The 18,581-nt window shown below is 37.1% G+C and overlaps 1 protein-coding gene across 13 annotated transcripts in view; it reads left to right on the top strand.

Annotated features, from left to right (window-relative positions):
• The window catches only part of elf1 (E74-like ETS transcription factor 1), a 43,650-nt gene that overhangs the window by 8,557 nt on the left and 16,512 nt on the right, over nt 1–18,581 (top strand). For 3 of the 13 annotated variants that reach the window (XM_017474512.3, XM_017474510.3, XM_017474511.3), the window contains one exon: nt 18,139–18,475. The exons of 3 other annotated variants lie outside the window; for them this stretch is intronic. In XM_017474512.3, the coding sequence (XP_017330001.1) occupies nt 18,404–18,475 (72 nt within the window). In that variant the 5' untranslated portion in view covers nt 18,139–18,403. Of the gene's footprint in view, nt 1–1,862; nt 2,200–3,905; nt 3,930–18,138; nt 18,476–18,581 lie in introns of those variants that run through there. 7 more of the 13 variants (XM_017474514.3, XM_053682350.1, XM_017474509.3 and 4 more) reach the window with 6 other exon arrangements.

Raw genomic sequence — 18,581 nt, 5'->3', positions numbered from 1 at the left:
CCCCTCAGCAAAGATATGTGAAGAATATGAGAGATCGTTGTCACATGCAGGGAGTGACCAGTGCTTGCCAGATATTCCTGCAGCTCCTTTAATGTTGCAAGATGAACAAAACCAAGATGATATCTAGAAAATCCTACAGGAACAGCTGATCTTTATTTAGGGTTAACCAGAATCACTTAACTGATGACAGGTGTATGATAATTATTTTTGAACATAAGTTTGAATATGACTAATTAATTTTGAGCACAGTCACATGCACCATTTTAAAAGGGTGTGCACACTTATGCACTTACGGTTATTGTTTTTTTATTTCTCATTCTTTTCTTAAAATATCACATTAAAGGTGGGAAAAGATCTGATATGATTTATCTTGGTTTAATTTTTTTATATCACAAAAACCTGAAATTTAACAGGGGTGTATACATTTTTTGTGTCCACTGTGTGTGCGTGTGCATGTGTGCATGTGTGTGTGTGCATGTGTGTGCATGTGTGTGTGTGTGTGTGTGTGTGTGTGTGTGTGTGTGTGCATGCACATGTGTGTGCATATTGATGCAGATGCTCATTGATTTCTTGCATATTTTGCATTACAACTTTCTCAAACTGAGAAGAAAAACTCAAAACACACAATCTCCCCTATTCCAAGCCTTTTCAAGTCACTGAAGTATATTTTCTCATACACTCAGGCAGGTTCTCACTTGTAAAGCTGTTTTGGATTGCAACAAGCATTTTCTGTGCAATACATAATGTGCTTAATCTGGTTGACTCATCTTCATCTGTGGCATTTGAAGTATACAGACATCAGATTTTAGGTTGCCTAAGATGTTCTTTGGTGTTTAATTAACTCTGAAGTGCATTTAAGTAACACATAATCACACACATGTGTAGAGACTCAATAAGCTTACTATTCAAATTTTGCTGAGTGCATGTTGGCCTGTTTTTCATTAGCATATAGTCTAATGCATCTAGATGCGTCTCAGTTCTCACTAAGCCCCACCTCAGACCTCTAGCTTCCTGTTTGTCAACTGGATAGTCTCAGATAAAACTCATGTGTGCTCACACATGCTTAAATGTGCACACAACAATGCAAATGCATAAATACAGACATGAATGTGAACAAATGTATGAACATGCCAAAAGAATTTAACATGCACACATAAGCAGAAACACAGATCCACATGTTTATGGAAACTCTCAAGGCCTAGTCAGGTGTAGCCATTATGAGGAAAACGAGTGCTGAGCATGGCATTTAAAGACTTTGAAATATTGGCATAGAGTCTGACACCTGGTGGTAGAGTCCTGCACTCTAAACACGTATTATACAGAATCCCCCCCACAGAGTTCATAACAACAGGTTTAAGAACAGTGTGCTTTCCACAGGCAGGTCAAGTGGCACTGTCCCTCTAGGTTTATAACCTCTGGATTCTTTATATGGTTCTCACGTTAGACGGAAAGCCTCCTCTGCGGCCTTTTCTGTAACCTTATGAGGCCACACCCCTGCTTTTACCTTTGAGCTACCTGTCCGATTTTCATTGCTGGATGAGTGTAAATGGAGAAGGGAAGAAGAGTTTCAGTGGATTTGATATCCACTGAGTCATTTTACTGTAGGTTGTTGAAATAATCTCCAAGCTCAGTCTTGCACTAAATACTCCCACTTTATAGAAACGAGTCTTATATTTTGTTGCATAATTCAAGGATTTTTTCTGCTGGGGTCAGATATTTGCCCCAGTCTCCCCTCCCCCACTAAGTTCCCCAGCCAATCGAAACCACCCCCAGAGCTCACCTGAAGGGATTTGCTTTTATGTCCCACCCTGTCTGCTGATTGGTTAGGAGAAAATGTTCTGCTTCACAGCTCAGCGTCCCAGTGGTTGCTTACACACTGACACAGAGTGAGAGACAGAGAGCAAATTGCTTCACCATACTGCTCTGACAAAAAAGAGAAATTGCTTAGAAGCCATTTCTCACTCTTTTATAGTTTCATTTTAACTTTATCTCTTGTTGATAAGAGTGGGATAGGCAGAAGGTCACTCGGTGTTCGGTACCTTCAGCATGCATTTCTCGTTGCTTTAGACACACCCCACCCTTGGGTATTTTTTTTCTCCTGCCAACGTTCTGTTTTTTCTCTCAGTTTTGTTGTAATTCAGATCTGACAGATCCTCCACCGCAAACATGGAGTGTGACAAAAAGACCTGTTTTGCTGAGGTTAGTGACTAAAATCTAACTTTGTTTAATGTAATTATTTAGTTTTACTGATCTATATCATGCATTACTATGGAAATTATTGGTTTATAACGTGTACGGGATTTATAGAACTGAAAGACAAGTGATTGAGGTTAATAAATACTTTTTCCTTTACTGAAGTATAAGTTTTTAATCTACTTTATGGCAAGTTGTGAAAAACAAGCGTAATTGGTGATTCTGTTTGGTAACAATTTTGTAGGTTTCCTTTTTGCCACATGTAAAACGTCATTGCCTTATATGGGTCGCTCAAGCAAGGCAGAGAATCATGTTCTGCAACCCTGTTGACCAATCCCATGTGACAGTTAGAATGACTGGTTGTGTGAACACAGAATTTTCTTTTGTGTTGGTGCCTAGAATATACGAATGTGAAAGATGTACAAACTATATTGACCTTATAATGTCAAATGAAATTAAATGAAATCATATCTACCTTATGTGACCTTTGGTCAGGTATGGTGATTCTCTCTGTTGTTAAGAGTTGATTTTTGCCTTGGTCTCTTGGTCCCCCAAGATTTCTCATCATAGCTTATCAAGGCTACATCTGTTCACTGGCGCCTTGCTTAAATGTTGTTAATCCTGTTGTACTGAGAACAAGCAGGTTCTCAATATGATACAAAGCCATGTGATTATAACCTATACTTTACTTACTTTATATAGGCCCCTATTACAACAAATATATTCATTTGGTTTTGCTTCCTCTTGTATAACCTGTTCCTCTTCTGTGGATGGTTGGAGTCAGTTCAGTTCAGGCTGCTTCCAATGTCTTCCCACATAGCATTCTGTATATGCACGCTGGGTTCAAATGACAGAAATTGCCATTAAGTAGAATATTTACATACTTCTCCTACTAGGACGACTTGTTCTACTTTATTATTGACAGAGCACCAAACCTTTGTTTAAGGTTGTGTTGAGAAGTTGTTGAGAACTTGTTCATCTTCTATGTATATACAAATGCACTCTCTGTGAAATATGTTGTAATTAAAGATTAGATTACTCTACCAAGGGCTACCCCATGTCCAGCACACATGGGGTAAAGGTTTACCAAGCAGTGGTAGATTCAGCTTTGTTTACCTTCATATCTCCTTAAACCTCCAATAACTTTGGAATTCCTCATGGCCACAGCTCTCTAACCATGTCCCCCACCTTTTCTTGTCTAATTTGTGTTGTAAATGAGCTGCAGTACCTAGAATCAGGCAGCAGCAAAGCAAAGGCCCTGCAGTTGAGAATGGCTTTGTTTAGAGTTTCTCTTTGAGGCTGAGTTTCTGTCACGATGGGCGGGGTGGGCAGTAGTGTCAGGTTGGTTCCTCACACAATGCACTGTCAACAAGTTCCTGCCTGTAATGGGATCATTAGGCCCTGATAAACTGGAGAGGTGGGTTTTACACTGCTCCAGCTGGACTGGCATAACAAACACTAGAGGGCTAGGTAGATGAAAACAGTATTTGTCTCCCTCTATGCAACAATATTGTTGCATGGCTGGATTTTAATGGTTAGTTGGAGTGATGTAGTGAAATCGATATGCAGATTTAAATTACACACGCTGTCTTTCATCATGACTTTCAAGGATGATTTGGAATGGAGTTGGCAAATTTGTTGGTTGTTAAAAAAACCTGTTGGACTGATAGTTCTGTGGAAGGAATCTCCTCTTCTTTCAGATTTTCGGTGAGCTTTGATGTATATTTAGTGTCCTGGTAAGTTCAAGCAACTTAATATAATGTTAATGTTATAACTTATTATAATGAACCATTTTTGCCTGAATCCAAATGAGATATTCATTAAAGCCAGCATGGGAAAAAAATACATCACTACAGAGTATGTTAACAACTCCCATGTAATGTCTATTTTATTGTCTTGAGGTGAGAGTAGTCAGGCCGTCTGGCTGTGTCATTTTGTCAACTCCCTTTTGTGTGCATGCTACTTGTGTCTGGAGTCAATTTGCATGACATTTCCATAATGTTCCCCCTCAGTTTCATTGAGCAACGCACATTCTCAGTGTTACAACTGTCTGAATACTGAACACTAAATGATTTTAGCAAGCTCAGACTGGCATGCCTCTACAGTCAGGTACCCAGAGTAAGAGCTAGGTACCCACTGCCCAGTCACAACATATTTTAATCATGCATTTTTTTGCAACAGCTTGAGGTAAATGTGAATGTCAAAGTGGAATGACTCAGTTTGCATCATCAGCACACATCCATTTCCTTGGTCTTGTGACCTGTAATAACTTGTCTGTTTAAAAATTAAAAGGTGCTAAAAAGATAATGTTAGAAGCTAGTATTTTTAAGTGCCTTGTTGCAATTGACTTTTTGGTAAGAACTTACCCAGCTCTCAGCCACATTTTGTCTGTCTTTTGCCCTGAGCTTTACAGGATGGTCTGGTAGTTTACGGCACTCCAGCAGGCCAATAAATGTCCTGATTGTTGCCCTAGCAGCTCTGGCCAGGGCAGAGGGAGTTTATTGTTGGAATAACTTGTTACAGCTTTTGATAACACTTCATGGTAAAGCAACATAGAAATGGTGGAATGGGTGTGGTCAGGGATAAGCTTGGCACCATTAGAAGGGCATAGGTTGACATGGAATGCATGCAGGTTTTCCAGGACTCAGGATAAGGCCTGTTAAAATGTTTTAAGGCTCTTGTGCCTTTGATTATGCTTTCCTGAAGGGGAAATACATTACTAATATGTAATGTTATAAAACTGACCAGCTTTTTTATTATTATTTTTTTTAAATTTATTTTAAAAAATTGTTCAGTTGAAAAGTTATTCATCATTGTCACTGTGCTTCATAAGATCTGAGAGACACATCATGTGTCAAGATAGTTGACATGGTAGACCACTTCCCATGTGACCACACTGCTTACTATACTGCTTAGATACTATATGTCATGAAAATATCACATAGCCTAGTATCTTTCCTCTGTCATTTTCATGTTACATAATGATAAATGCAATAATTTGCAAACTCGCTGATATGACAAACACTGTCCTCATGGATAAAACAGATGCATGTTTCTCCTTTATGTGTATGTAGGTGTTTTCAAACCACTGTTTAACATGTATTTCAATGAAAAACAAGTTACTAAAGAAGAAATGATTTCATAGAGTATTAATGGAATGCTCATATTAATGAATATTCACTGCATCAGTTCCTACGATTCAAAGATGACATTTGTAGTGCACAATAAAATATTTTCTTCAGCTACCAATTTAATTGAGTTTCACAGTATTGGACACCAACAGCTGGAGTCTTGGCTCTAATCCAGAGTCTGTGCTTTATCTGCACAGGTGAATGTGAAGGTGAATTGTGAAACATATCAAAAGTCAAACCCATCACCAATGATTGACATATTCCACTTACAGAAATATCAGAAAAGAGTCTGCTTCAGTTTATCATATGATGAATCTCTCAAGGTCTAATGTTCCACATAATTTTTGTGAGCAGATCTTGTATTTTAAATGACACTCACTTAACACTTACACTTAGCATTTATTGCAGTTTGACAGACTTTAAAGAGCCACAAGTCTCAGGTTCCAAAAATAGAGATAACAAGGTTTATAACAGTTATAACTAGGTTATAACAAAAATTGTTATAAAAAAAGTTTCTGATGTCTTGAAGATGTAAATATTATTTTCCCTACAAGAGGAACTAATGTTAGCATACTTCAGTGCTTTGCGATTGAAAAGTTGGACAGAAAGTAATTAGTACCCTTACATACCAAATGCAGTGAGACCAAATACGTAGCCATTAGAAATGCCCATATTTTTCTGTATAATCTTGTGTAGAATTATGTACATTGTCTAATGAGTGGGTTTCCATTTCATAGTCTTAAAGAGAAATTTTCAAAACTTCATGAGGATCTAAAATGAAAGTAATCTGTTTCTGCAGCACATACAACATACATTTTATTGATTTTATGGGGAATTGCATAATTGAGGCCTGGTCACTTATTTCCTGGTAGTGTATAAAGGCAGAAGTTAAACCTTCAGCCTCTTATACAGTAGAATTAATGTAGTCCCATACCTTTGTGCCTACAAACAGGGTGCAAACATTATTTCAGTTCACTGAATTTATTTAATAAATGTAGAAAATATTACATGGTGGAAGGTATGGTTTTAAAAACACCCTGAAATGTTGCCAGGGAAGTTGAATTCCTTTGTCTTTTATCCTGCATTAGTGTCCTCCATACACACATTTGTTGCAGATTTATCGTTAAAATGCTTATGCTGTGAAACTTAAATCTACAGGATGTTGAAATTTTACCCTCTCTGGTAGAAACATACTATTGCACATATAGCTGCTCGCAGAACGTGGGTTGTGTGGCATCGTTGACCGCCATATGAATTAATCTCACATCTCCAAGTGCATCCATTCAGAGAAAATTCAAGGCTCTGTCCCAATCCATATACTGCAAGTGTGCCTATGGCACTGACAAACTATTTAGTATGTTAAGTATTAATGATTTACATTTAAATGCTGCCATTTCCTCAGTATTGTGGATGCATTATGAAATATTGTGCACATCACTGTGACTCACAGTCACTGAGTACCAAGTTAAAGACCAAAACCCCTTTAGGTTCAAAGCTCGTGGTAGGCCTGTGTCAGTCTACATCAGAAATGGTTCCACATATCTCTGATATGGTAGACATGAACTAGCCAGCTAAATCTAGCGAGCTAGCTAAAAAAAAAGCATAGATAACAAAAAATTTCACATCTCATCACTTCTAATGTAGCAGATGACTCACTGCTACCTGACATAACTGAGTCAAAAATACAGAGAAAATCACTAACACCTCTCATTAGTCTCTAGCATTCATGATTCTGTAGGACAACAATTTCACAGCTGGACAGCAATAAAATTACATAGCAAGGATAAATCAGCTAATTATCATCTATCGTTCTTCCCAGCAAGTTATAGAAAAATCTTGCCTGTTTAGCAAGAAAACAAATCCATAAATCCTGAATTATTTTTTCTTATATAAATCAGACTTGTTCTGTTTGATTTGTCTACATTTATTCTAACATTTATTGTTTATAAACACATAGTTTCAAATGACTTAGAATGTGCGTCTTTAATCACATGGTTGACACACTTTATATTTCAATACATATATTGAGAATCTGTTGCATATTTATTAATATTCATTAATCTAATATTTTTGGTTTAAATTGAACAGAGGACACAGTTAAAAAATTATTAAGTATGAGCTGTCCACTTGTGCAAAAAAGACAAATTATATTTGACTTTATGGCATATGAGGCTTTTGGTTAAACCAGTGGTTTATGACCTTGTGTTAGATTGTTGGTCTTTGTGAGCAAATTATATGTTGTACTGAGCCCAACATCCCTTCTCAAATATTGACCTACACCAAGCCACCACCACCACAGAACAAGAAAATTCAGATATGCAATTTTGCCCTCCCTTGAATGGCCTTTGAAAGCAATTTGTCAAAAAGTACCCTTTTTTAACATTCTCATATCATGTAATTCTTGTAACAGTAGATTGCTTGATGTTTTATTAGCTTCAGCAACTTTAAAGGTGAATTGGGGGCATTGACATTGGTGTGTTGTGCTTCATTATTCCTGTGTTTGTCAGTGATTACCTTGTAGAGCTGTTTCTTTCTGAGCAGCTTTATTAAAAGCACAGGTGATGCCTATATCTAGTTTCTCATGAGCTCATTTTTCATGTTGTGTCACTTGATTTATGGTGGTAGTTAAGTAATGTAATAATGGAGATTCAGTTGTATGTTGCCTATTTTCTATTAAAGGTAGTGTTATTATTAGGGTTACACAGAAACTATGTAAAAACAGTAAGAATTTGTCATTAAATAGAGTACAACTGTCACTGAGAAATGCTATACAAGGTGGTGTGCATCATACATGTGCATTATAGTGTACAATGCCAATAGGTGTATTTATATCTTGACTGCTTTTGTTGACTGCATGGTTACATCAGGGCCGTGGGTCTGTGATATGACTTTTCCTTTTGATATTACTGTGGTTGCTGGGAGTCCTACAACAAAGTTCTTGTAATACAAATATGAGTATTCTAATTTATTGTGATTATTACACTTTAGTAAAAAAAGTAAGTAATCAACACTGATTTTTATCTTTGGAATGAAACTGAAATCATAGACTCCATGGAAACTGAAATCACAAACTCCATGGATACAGTTCTAAACTCAAAGCAAGTTCTTCTTTACATTTTGGAAGTCAGTGCAATGCATGTTTGAAATAATTATGTCAGCCCCATAGCATTTTATAAAGTATTCTGTTTAGAAGAGTACCAGGTGTGATTAAAGCAACAAATTAATTAGCTTTGGTTTATTATTTAATTTATTATGTATTGATAAGAGAGTTGCTAACCTGCTATAAAGCCGTATTAACAGGAACTTGTTATCCAGAAATTAAATTAACATTTTTTTTCTTGACCCAAATGTAGTTGATCAGCCAGCAGTTATTTGGTGTCTTAAGTTCTTTTAGTTTTTCTCTGTACCTAAATGGCAAATGTAGACAAACGAAATTTTTAATTTTTTGAATTGCACCTGCTTGCTTCCCTTCCCTTATATACTAAGGCAGCGAGGAAAATGTACAAGGAAAGCAAACAAGGACAAGATTAATCAAGGACAAGGATGAACCAAATTAGACATCCTTGTTCTCTGAAGCATTGCCTTAAAGGGACTTATTGATCAAATTATTGATTTCTACTATTTTACTATTGTATCATTGAATAGAATTACTTTTTGGGGACTGTATCCTTTAATGCATTTATACTGTTCACTTATATCACATGCTACAAAAAAACAACTTCCGCAGGAAGGACCTGAGTATACTTGATCTAGAAGCCTCCTAGCTCCTCATACCTTGATTCCTCCAAATGCATTTTATGAATTGGTATGTCCTAACTGATTGCTGATTTTCAGGTCACAGATTGAAGGGTGTAGGATCAAGGAATCATGGTATCAGTTACCGTATTGGGATGCGCTCCCTTGTTTGGCAAGACTTTGTTGATGATGTTTTATAAAATAATAGTAAGACCTTATATGAATTTAAATTCAAATTGGAACCATATTATCATCTGAATTGCTTTCAACACACAATTCCACCAACTTTGGCCAGGAAATGTATGGCCTCTAATCGGTAATACAAATACAACCAGTGTTAGTTTGCCAATTGCTTGTGTGGACTGATACCAAATTATTTGCTGAAAGTGATTCTAACTTCAAGATGGCTGTGCCCAATGCTTTTATATACAGCATTATGTCACACAATGTCAAAAACCACATATGCAAGTTTATATGTCAGGCAGATGTGTGATTTTAAGCATACTAAACTGGCCGCCTTAAGCACAGTTCAGACACCAAACATATATTTGACTGCAACAAATACTTGCAGACAAATAAATACATTAATTTTAAAATGTTAAAAGTTAGCAGCACTTTTTCTATTAAGCCTCTTAACATCAATAGATTTACCTGGCTAGACAGGTGCTAGTCAGTGTGTTCTGTCTTTTTACTGTGGTAAAATCTTTTATTTGAAGCGCACACAAGTAGCTAAAGTGACCTGAAAACATGGAACAAAATCAGGATGGTTGGCAAAATTGCATAACAATGTCCAGGAGAGTTGATTAAGGAGAGTTGATTAATGTTAGCCATTGAAAAACAATGTTTAGAGGGAAAACAGCTAATATGATTACACCACTCCTCATAAATTAAACACAAGTTGCCTTTTTCAAGCTGTGTCTTAGACCACTACTTTAAGATGACAATGACAGCCTTGATGCCAATCTCAGTGGTACAGTCTGAATAAGTTTCCTGTAGTTACTTCTGCTCTGGTCTGCTAGCTAGCACTGCTCAGAGGCTAAAACTGAATGCAATAAACGAGCATGTGCTCGTTCACTCTGTGAAGCAGTATGAAACCTGTTGTTGTTTAACCAGATCACTGAGTACTGGTATGAGCCATGCTCTTACATTTTCATGCTTACATTAACCTGGGATTAGATTGTAATGTCACAGTGATGGATGAATGTGGAATGATATTAAATATGTGAAATATGCAACCTAAAAACATTATATGATCTTGGGAATATGAAAATGATATCAGTAGTTGTGCTTTGAAAGTGCAGCTTGTTGGGCTGATGTGTGTGCAGACATCAAGCAGCTTGTGTCCAGACCTGTTTGGAATGCATTCTGCATTTAGCAAGCCAGCTTCAGCTTCTCGGCAACTTCGGCCTATATACTGTATGTGATTCCTCAAAACATTTTTAAGTATTCCATAGAGGGTTAAATCTTATGTTTTCTTTACCTTACTTTTTATCTCAGCCTCTGATGGCAGTGCATTTTGGTATATGTGAGAATCAAAGGTCCAGAATACATTGTAATTTGATGTAGAAAATCAGCTGTGTTGTTCAAATGCAGCCTGTTTTATGTAGCAGCAATATCATATTGTATTTTTGTTTTCATTGTAGCTGGAATATGTGGGTGTGTGGCAGGCATGTTTTGCTGGTATATTCACGTTGCCTTCTTCAGTAGACATATGCTGTAACATGTTGGTATTGGTATGACAGTAAACACATGGGCGAGTCAAAATGGTGTGCGTGGCGCTCTTTTGCAATATTATATTTGCTGCCTGCAAACCCAGAACATGGCTAATAAAACCTGAGGAGAGTAGTTTTTACATGGCTTTGCAATGTACAAGATTATTCTAGGTATTTCTATGAAAAATAGTATACTGTGTATACATTCATCCTATCGACAAGAGTGGTTTAGTGAATATGAAAAGTGGGTTATTGATTAGAAATTAAATAATAATTATCTGCCGTTTTATTCAATACCGTACAATGCTATACAGTACCATGACATAGAATCCATTAGATGAACTTTACCAAGGAATGTCAACTAATAAACATCTATGGCTTAAAGTATGTGAAAAGCTCATGATTTGAATAGCTTTTGGCCAAGGTTTGAAGTCTGTGTAGAGCTCTAATAGTTTGTTCCTCCAGTTCTGTCATGCACTGAATAGTTTTTTTCACTGAAGCCAAAACATATTCTTCACATTGAGATAGCTAAGTTATTCTGATTGCTTTGTCTTTGTCTTCTTTGTTTATTTTAATTAGCTCATTCAATTCAATTCAACTAATTCAATTAAATAAAAAAAATAAAGAAAACGTTTTTAACATTAATGTTTTATACAAATACATATACAGATATTAGCTGTAGCTATATTACAATAGAACCAATTGCAAATAAAACCCTATATTTTAGATTTAAAAAATGCTATGTATCAATGAACAGTTATTATAAGTAGTTATTTTATTTGTGTAGTGGTACTACTAGTATAATTTATCATTTGTAGTCCCACATGTCCCAAATCTATCTTGTGTTTCAACAAATTGGAGAACACATCTTTACAACCTTCTGCAACAATTTCCTGTCTTGTTTTCACAACTTGGGTAGTTCTTCCTATCTGTGGCATGTGGCCTGTTGCCACATAGTAGAAATAGATCACTCTGAATGTTTCTAAGCCTATTTCTTTAGAACACAGCGTGCACTTATCAAGTTCATGGTTTCAGAGTTGACGGTTGAGTAAACGTATATAAGGCATCATCTTATATACTAACATTTCAAAACTTTGGAAAAAAGTTAAATCCATTCAGTTATTCATATTTTGTAAAAGTGCATGAGGACATGGCATCCATTTAGAGGAAGTAGCTGAATGTTATGGAACAAAAGATCTAAGCACTCAGTGCGATGTGAGAGAGAGGAAGTGAGTAGTGGTGCACCATGCTCTGTTCCTTTTCATCTGTTTCTCAGTACGTACACAGCCTATGAGATGCATGATGTATTCAGACTCAAAGGCTCACACCCTTTCTTCATTGATTTACTTAATTATTGACCATGTTAACAGTACAAGTATACAACAATGTATCTTTTACATTATAAGTACATAATAGATTAGGATATTATGTGTAGCATGTGCATAACACATGCATAACATCATTATTTAATAAATATTTCAATAATATTTAATAAATATTCAATGATTGCGATCAGTGTCAGCTTACAGACGTTGATGTCAGCTGACAGAATTGAAAAATATTTTGTTTTATATGTAAGAGAAGCTTTTTGAATACCACCATATAAGACACTTCTGAGAACTATGGTTTTCTGATTTTCATCATAAAGGATGACAAGTGAGGATAGTTAGTGGTTCACTCCAATGCTCAAAAGCTAAAGCTGCATTGTCAAACCAGGCAAGTCTGCCTCCATATTCTATAGGTATTCTCTTTCATGCATATTCTGAGTATTGCTTATGACCAAACATGCTGTTATTTGTTATGAGCAGGCAGTCCTAAAAGTAGTTATTAGCATCAACAACAGAGAAGCATTTAGCATTAACTGTGTCTGAAGCCCCCAGAAAGGCCGCAGTGAGAGAGGAGTGCAGGAGAACTTTCCATTCTCATACTGAGAGAGAAGTGTTCTGCTGTCTGTGGTCTAACAGTCAGGAAGTAGCAAGAAACCCATTGCTCAGTGATGCATTTCCTGTCACTGCAAGATTCACAGGTCAGTTTGTGGCTGTCCTCTTTCCTTTCAAAATTATCAGCATCTATTTTAACTCCCTCTCTTTTTTTGCACTCTTACAACTAAATGTGTCTGCATCAGACGCTTGTTTTTATGCTAACCACTCAAGTTTAAAACAGTATCTCAAAGACTATGATACAGGGCAAATATGTAATTATTTACACTGCTTAAGTACATTTTGTGTCAAATGAAAAGTTAATGTACATTAAGTCTATGCTTGTTAAGCAGATAAATAAGCATTACCAGTCTACACCTTTTCTTTCAAGCAGGAGGTGATGTGAATTAATGACACTGTTTCAGTGTCTGTGCCTTTTGTTTTTCTGTTTTTCCACAGCTCTTTCAAACAACAACAACTGGTGCTCATTAGAGGATGCCCCAAGGCTTTTGTCTGTCCATAGATTAGTGTCTAAATTGTAAAACACAGTGGTGTACAAGTTTTTATGTAGTTAAGATACAATCTGCAGCCCATATTATGTGGCTTTGCTGTTTTGGCATTCTCTGGGAATTGCCTGTGTTCTTTCGCCTCTCCACTTCATGTCAAGGCAACTTAATAACTGCTGTCTTCTCATTCTATTGAATGAGCTAGCACCCACATTGTTGGTGCATGACCTTTCTTTACTGTGTATAATTCAGTTGACCTTTCTTGTCTAGAGCATGGTGTGTAGCATTTTTTAAAGAAAGGAATAAATTTTTTTTGTGATTGGATCAGTAATTGAACCTGACAACATAAAATTGGCAAGTAATTAGTGTTTGCAAAGCAACTTAATAATTATAAACCATATTAAATAATTAGTAGTTATTAGGCAGCTACCTTTGTTGTCAGAAATAAAGACAAGTTCACTTGACCCCCCTTTGGCCCATGTTCACTATCATGTTGTTGCAGTAGGTCACACTGGCAGCACATCCCTGAGTCACATCCTCATAGGAACTGGGCAAAAACAGCTATGTTCATCTGACAGGAGCTGATGACTTTGTAAAAGTGGCTTTGTTCTGGTATCACAAACAATCTACTAGCAACTTTCTCTCTATGTCTTTACTTGCTTTGTATTTTTCTTTGTCTCTTGTTGGGAGAGTGGTATAATGGTGCTGTTTTGAATGATGCTATTTAGATACTGGAGTGAACATGGAGGGTATGGGGAGTTTGATTTACACCCCTGTGTCTCTTTGGAAATATTCTCTGTCCAGACATCTTGCAAAGGGAGTAAGTTTTACAATGCCAGTAACAGAGTTGGGTATAACACGTTACAAAGTAACATGGTACTGTATTCTAATTACTTTTTCTGATAACACAGTAATGTAACGCATTACATTTTAAATTTCTATAACTTGGTTGCAGCGACTTAGGTCAGTAAAATTACGTTACTTGCATTACAAATTTATCGTTAAGAAAACAATATTAAGTAAAATGCATTTTTTAAATAAATCACGTTTTGCGCAGCTGCCAGGGGCGTAACCTGGCCTGGGCATTTGGGGCTGTAGCCCCGAAGGTTTTTTCTTTAGTCCCAAATAATTCTCCACTTGGAGTGGTTTGTCACTACGTAACTGAATGTCAGTAAAAGAAGACAGCAATGTTGTAATTTTATATCGTCAGTGAACGGAGGTGAGACCAATCAGAAAGGGTCTACAGGAAAATACGTGGAAACACTTGTGTCTTATTGGCTGACGGTCTCAATTCTGCCAAACGCTAGCTCACACAGTCATTGTGAGGAAAAATGGATATATGCTGATTTTTTTTTTTTTTAGTTGAAACTGAAACAGTAACATCCTCTGATGCTGAACAGGAAAACAAAGTGTGTAAACATCTATATGAATTCCAGTTTACGTGAACATGATATGAGCAGAGCATAAAGAAAGACAATGTACTTTGCGTGGGACTATAGCAGCTAAACTAGCCTAATTAGGTGTTCCTGATTCCTTGCCAAACTGAAAAGACCTCTGTGCCCTTTGCAGACCTCTTTTTTTTTTTGTCTCTTAAACGTTACCTCTTGATTTCTCTCTTTCTTAAAGTGTGCTTCCACTCCCATGCTATTCTGACAGCTAAAACCTGTTTTTCTCCAAAACATATGACATCACTGTGGCCATGATGTCATTCCCCCTTTTTTTTTGCATCAGCTGATGCGTACTGTACATATTGTATTATGTTTTTCTGCCTCATCCAAATAGTTTATTATGTTTGCCTCTATATCATGATGCATGAATGAGCTCTTTCCAAGTAAGAATTCAACTGGCAGGGTGACTCATGATTTAGTCATTTGATTGTTTTAAACTGCCTCCTTTCATGGTCAACAGCATGCTCGGTAGAGAAAACTAAATGGGATTGGGGCTGAAAAACGTTTATTTGGGGGAAGACAAATTTGTATACAAACTTGTCCTGTTTAATTCTGGGTTCCATACAACTAACCTATACTGATGCATCTTAGGTATGCATAAAATATTTACACCTTTGGTGGAGGAAAAAATGTGAGACGTTCTATAGTTTCTAAGTCTATCCATGTCAGCTCCACCCTGGAGAATGTTTGCTCACTGGAGTTTTGTGTATTGAGTAACAGACACGCTGTACCTCCCTCTCAGCAGGCCTGAGTGACGTGCTGCATTGCAGCTCATGGACTGAAACAAAGCTGCTGTTGTCATGCTCTCTGCAGCCATTTATAGGCTGCTGTCTTGGTGTCAAAGGCCACTCACTGTTTGCTCCCTCTGTTGAGCTGATTCATTGTTAAGATAGCGAGAAGTAGTATTACATGTACGTTTGTGCAAGATTCCACATCACCATCATCATCATCATTATCATTGTACACAGTGATGCACACATGCCCTTATGACTTTATACAAATCAGAAACACACCAGGCTCTCTATCTAGGAAACATTTTAATAAGTCTGATAACATATTCTCATTTGACAGCAGATGAACTTCACATGGTGCAAGTAATGTTCAAAAACACATCAGAGCACTGCTGAGTCTGGAGTGAACTCTTCTAATAGAATTATCAAATTTGTATTCTGATATATAATTGTGGCTGATAATGACTGCTATCCTTGGATTTTCACTTCTGATTACTTGAAGAAAAAGAAGGAAGTGAAACCATGAAGTGGAACTGTGTTAAATGATGCAAACGGCCTGTGTTAAATGATGCAGGGCTAAACTGGTTCCAGTTTCTGACCTCTGCCTGGGGAGACTGCATGAGTGTGACTGCATGACTGCAAAGCTTTTCAAAGCTGCAGAGAGACAAGTGCAACGTAGGTATAGAAGTGTGTGTTGTTGATGTTAGGAATTAACTGATAAAATCAAAAATATCAATATTCCACAAGATTGTCCATATAAACAGAAATAAATGTTCTATAATAACACTGTATTCGTAAATTACAGTGCAACATTCAGAAGCCAGTGTGTGTGAGCACAGTTTTGTTTTTCAGTTAATATCAGCGCTGCATTTTAAAACTGTATGTGCACCAGCATTTGCAAATTGTCTGATGCAGTGGTGGCTCAATGGTTAAGGTGCTGGGTTACTAATTGGAAGATTGAGGATTCAAACCCTAGCGCTGCCAAATGTTGGGACATGTTGGGACCTTGAGCAAGGCCCTTAACCCTGTCTGCTGCAGCAGGGCCATATATCATGGCCGACTGTATCAAGCTAAGATATGTGAAGAAAAGAATTTTGCTGTGCTGTAATGTATATGTAACAAATAAAGTATTCTTCTTCTCCCATGTTGCACACATGGCAGTTGTTAAATTAAGTGCCTTTTCACCACCCTCATGAACTTAATTTTGCCTGAAAGTATATTGAGGCCATTGGCCACTACTCTGACAGCATGGGAGTTGAATGCAGAGGGCAGAATTTGCTGAATAGAGTCGTGTTTCAGTTACAAGCAAGCCTGAAATTCATGTATTGGGTAAATGGACAAACACCATGGAAGAATGAAGGAATAAATGAGTATCATCCCTTAATTAATGAATGAGTAAATAGAATATATGAATAAAATGAATAAAAAAAATTTTTGCACAGAAGAGCTTGGAGGAGCTAGAATCGTAATCTGAGACATTTTGGATCTTGACGACTGAACTGTATGTGGATACAGCACTTAAAGTGAGCTGTAAATGTAGCAGATACGTGCTTGTCCTTTAAGTTGTTGACATGTTTCTCAAACAAGAGAGCACAGTGAATTAGAAAAAAAAACCGTAAGTGTTATTTTATTCAGTTGACAACCTGAAAATGGTTTGGTGTATTGTGTGTTCTGAGGTGCTTTTTATTCACTATGGTTATAAAAGTGGTGATTTAAGTTCTCGTAGCCTTCCTGTCAGTTCAACCCAGTCTGGCCATTCTCCTCTGACCTTTCAAATCACTCTCTGCCCACAGAACTGCCACTCACTAAATGTTTTTTGTTTTTAATCATTCTGTGTAAACTCTAGAGACTGGTGTTTATGAAAATCTCAAGAGATCAGTCTGGCCCCAACAACTTTAAATATGCATAAATATTGGCATGTATTTTTAACTTAAATCATCAACTCAGAATTTTGCCCTACATAATTAATGGGAACATTATGTAGGGCAATATTTATGGCCAGGTGAGGAATATGTCATTTCTTTCCTTATGATATTACATGTTTAGCTCTCTGTCCTGATATGGATATGAATAAACATGAGTTATATCATTTGTGAAGGTTGACCATGATGGATGCATTACTGGAAAGCAATGGAATATTTTTGACAGTCTTTGAGATGTGGGCTCTGACTAGCATGAATGAGGCATCTAAATCTTCTGTGAAAAGGGGAATTCTCTCAGGGACAGAAAGCTGGAAGCTGGCAATTCCACCAGGATTTGGTGGAATTTGGTGGTCAGCATAACTGAACTAACCAGCGGACCAATCTTGTTGCACAGCATCTCAAATGTTTTTGTCATTCTGAAATGTCTGAGCCAAAGTCTGTCATCGAAATGATTTGGTAGAATTTTACCTTCCAAATCTGTCTTACACGATTCTGTTCCCAAATACAGGCATGCAAGTCTGATCACAAGATAACATGAGGATTGTTATAGTGTTTTGTCTGCATGCTCTGAAGCACAAGTATTTTATTATATTGGAAAAAAGAGGCACAGTGACGTCCCTTCGTATTGATACTTGATACTCCCTGGAAGTGACGATTTTGTTCTCTTGAACACATGGGATGGAAATGGTGTTCTATTTGCAAATGTTTTATGCAATATTCCAATTGTTCTTAAAAATTACATTTGCAACTTGGATGGAAGCATACCTAGTGATATAGCCTATTTAAACATGCCCCTAATGTGATTTCTTCTGTCCTTCTCTCCATATTTTTCTCCTTGAAGGTGTAGATGCCCTGGATTGAGCCACAAAAGTGAGGGAGACAGAAAAAGAGTGTGGACAAGACCATAAAGGGATCTTTATATCGTTTTTAGCACCTTTTGTCTTGTGAAAGTGGATAAAAATTCTTCAGCTGTGTGCCCCCCTTGAAGCTCTTCCTGTGTTGAGGGGTGTGGTGCAGAGTGGTGTGTGTGTGTGTATGTAGGGAGCATCTTGAGAGGCAGGAGAGTGCCCATCAGTCTGAGTCCTCCCTCTGTCCACTATTGCACCATGACCACTGCAGTTCAGCCCAACGAGCTTGTCTTCGAATTTGCCAGCAGTGGCATGGATGAAATCAACCAGGTACCCAAATGCACACACAACCACATATTTTACTAAGACACTGCATGCGAGTTACCTTTTCATTAAATCTAACATATAGAAGACAGAAGACATAACATGTACACAC

This window comes from Ictalurus punctatus, chromosome 8, assembly GCF_001660625.3.
Source record: "Ictalurus punctatus breed USDA103 chromosome 8, Coco_2.0, whole genome shotgun sequence".
NCBI lineage: Eukaryota > Metazoa > Chordata > Actinopteri > Siluriformes > Ictaluridae > Ictalurus > Ictalurus punctatus.
Note: the sequence above shows the minus strand (reverse complement) of the source record. Positions and strands in the feature narration are given on the sequence as shown.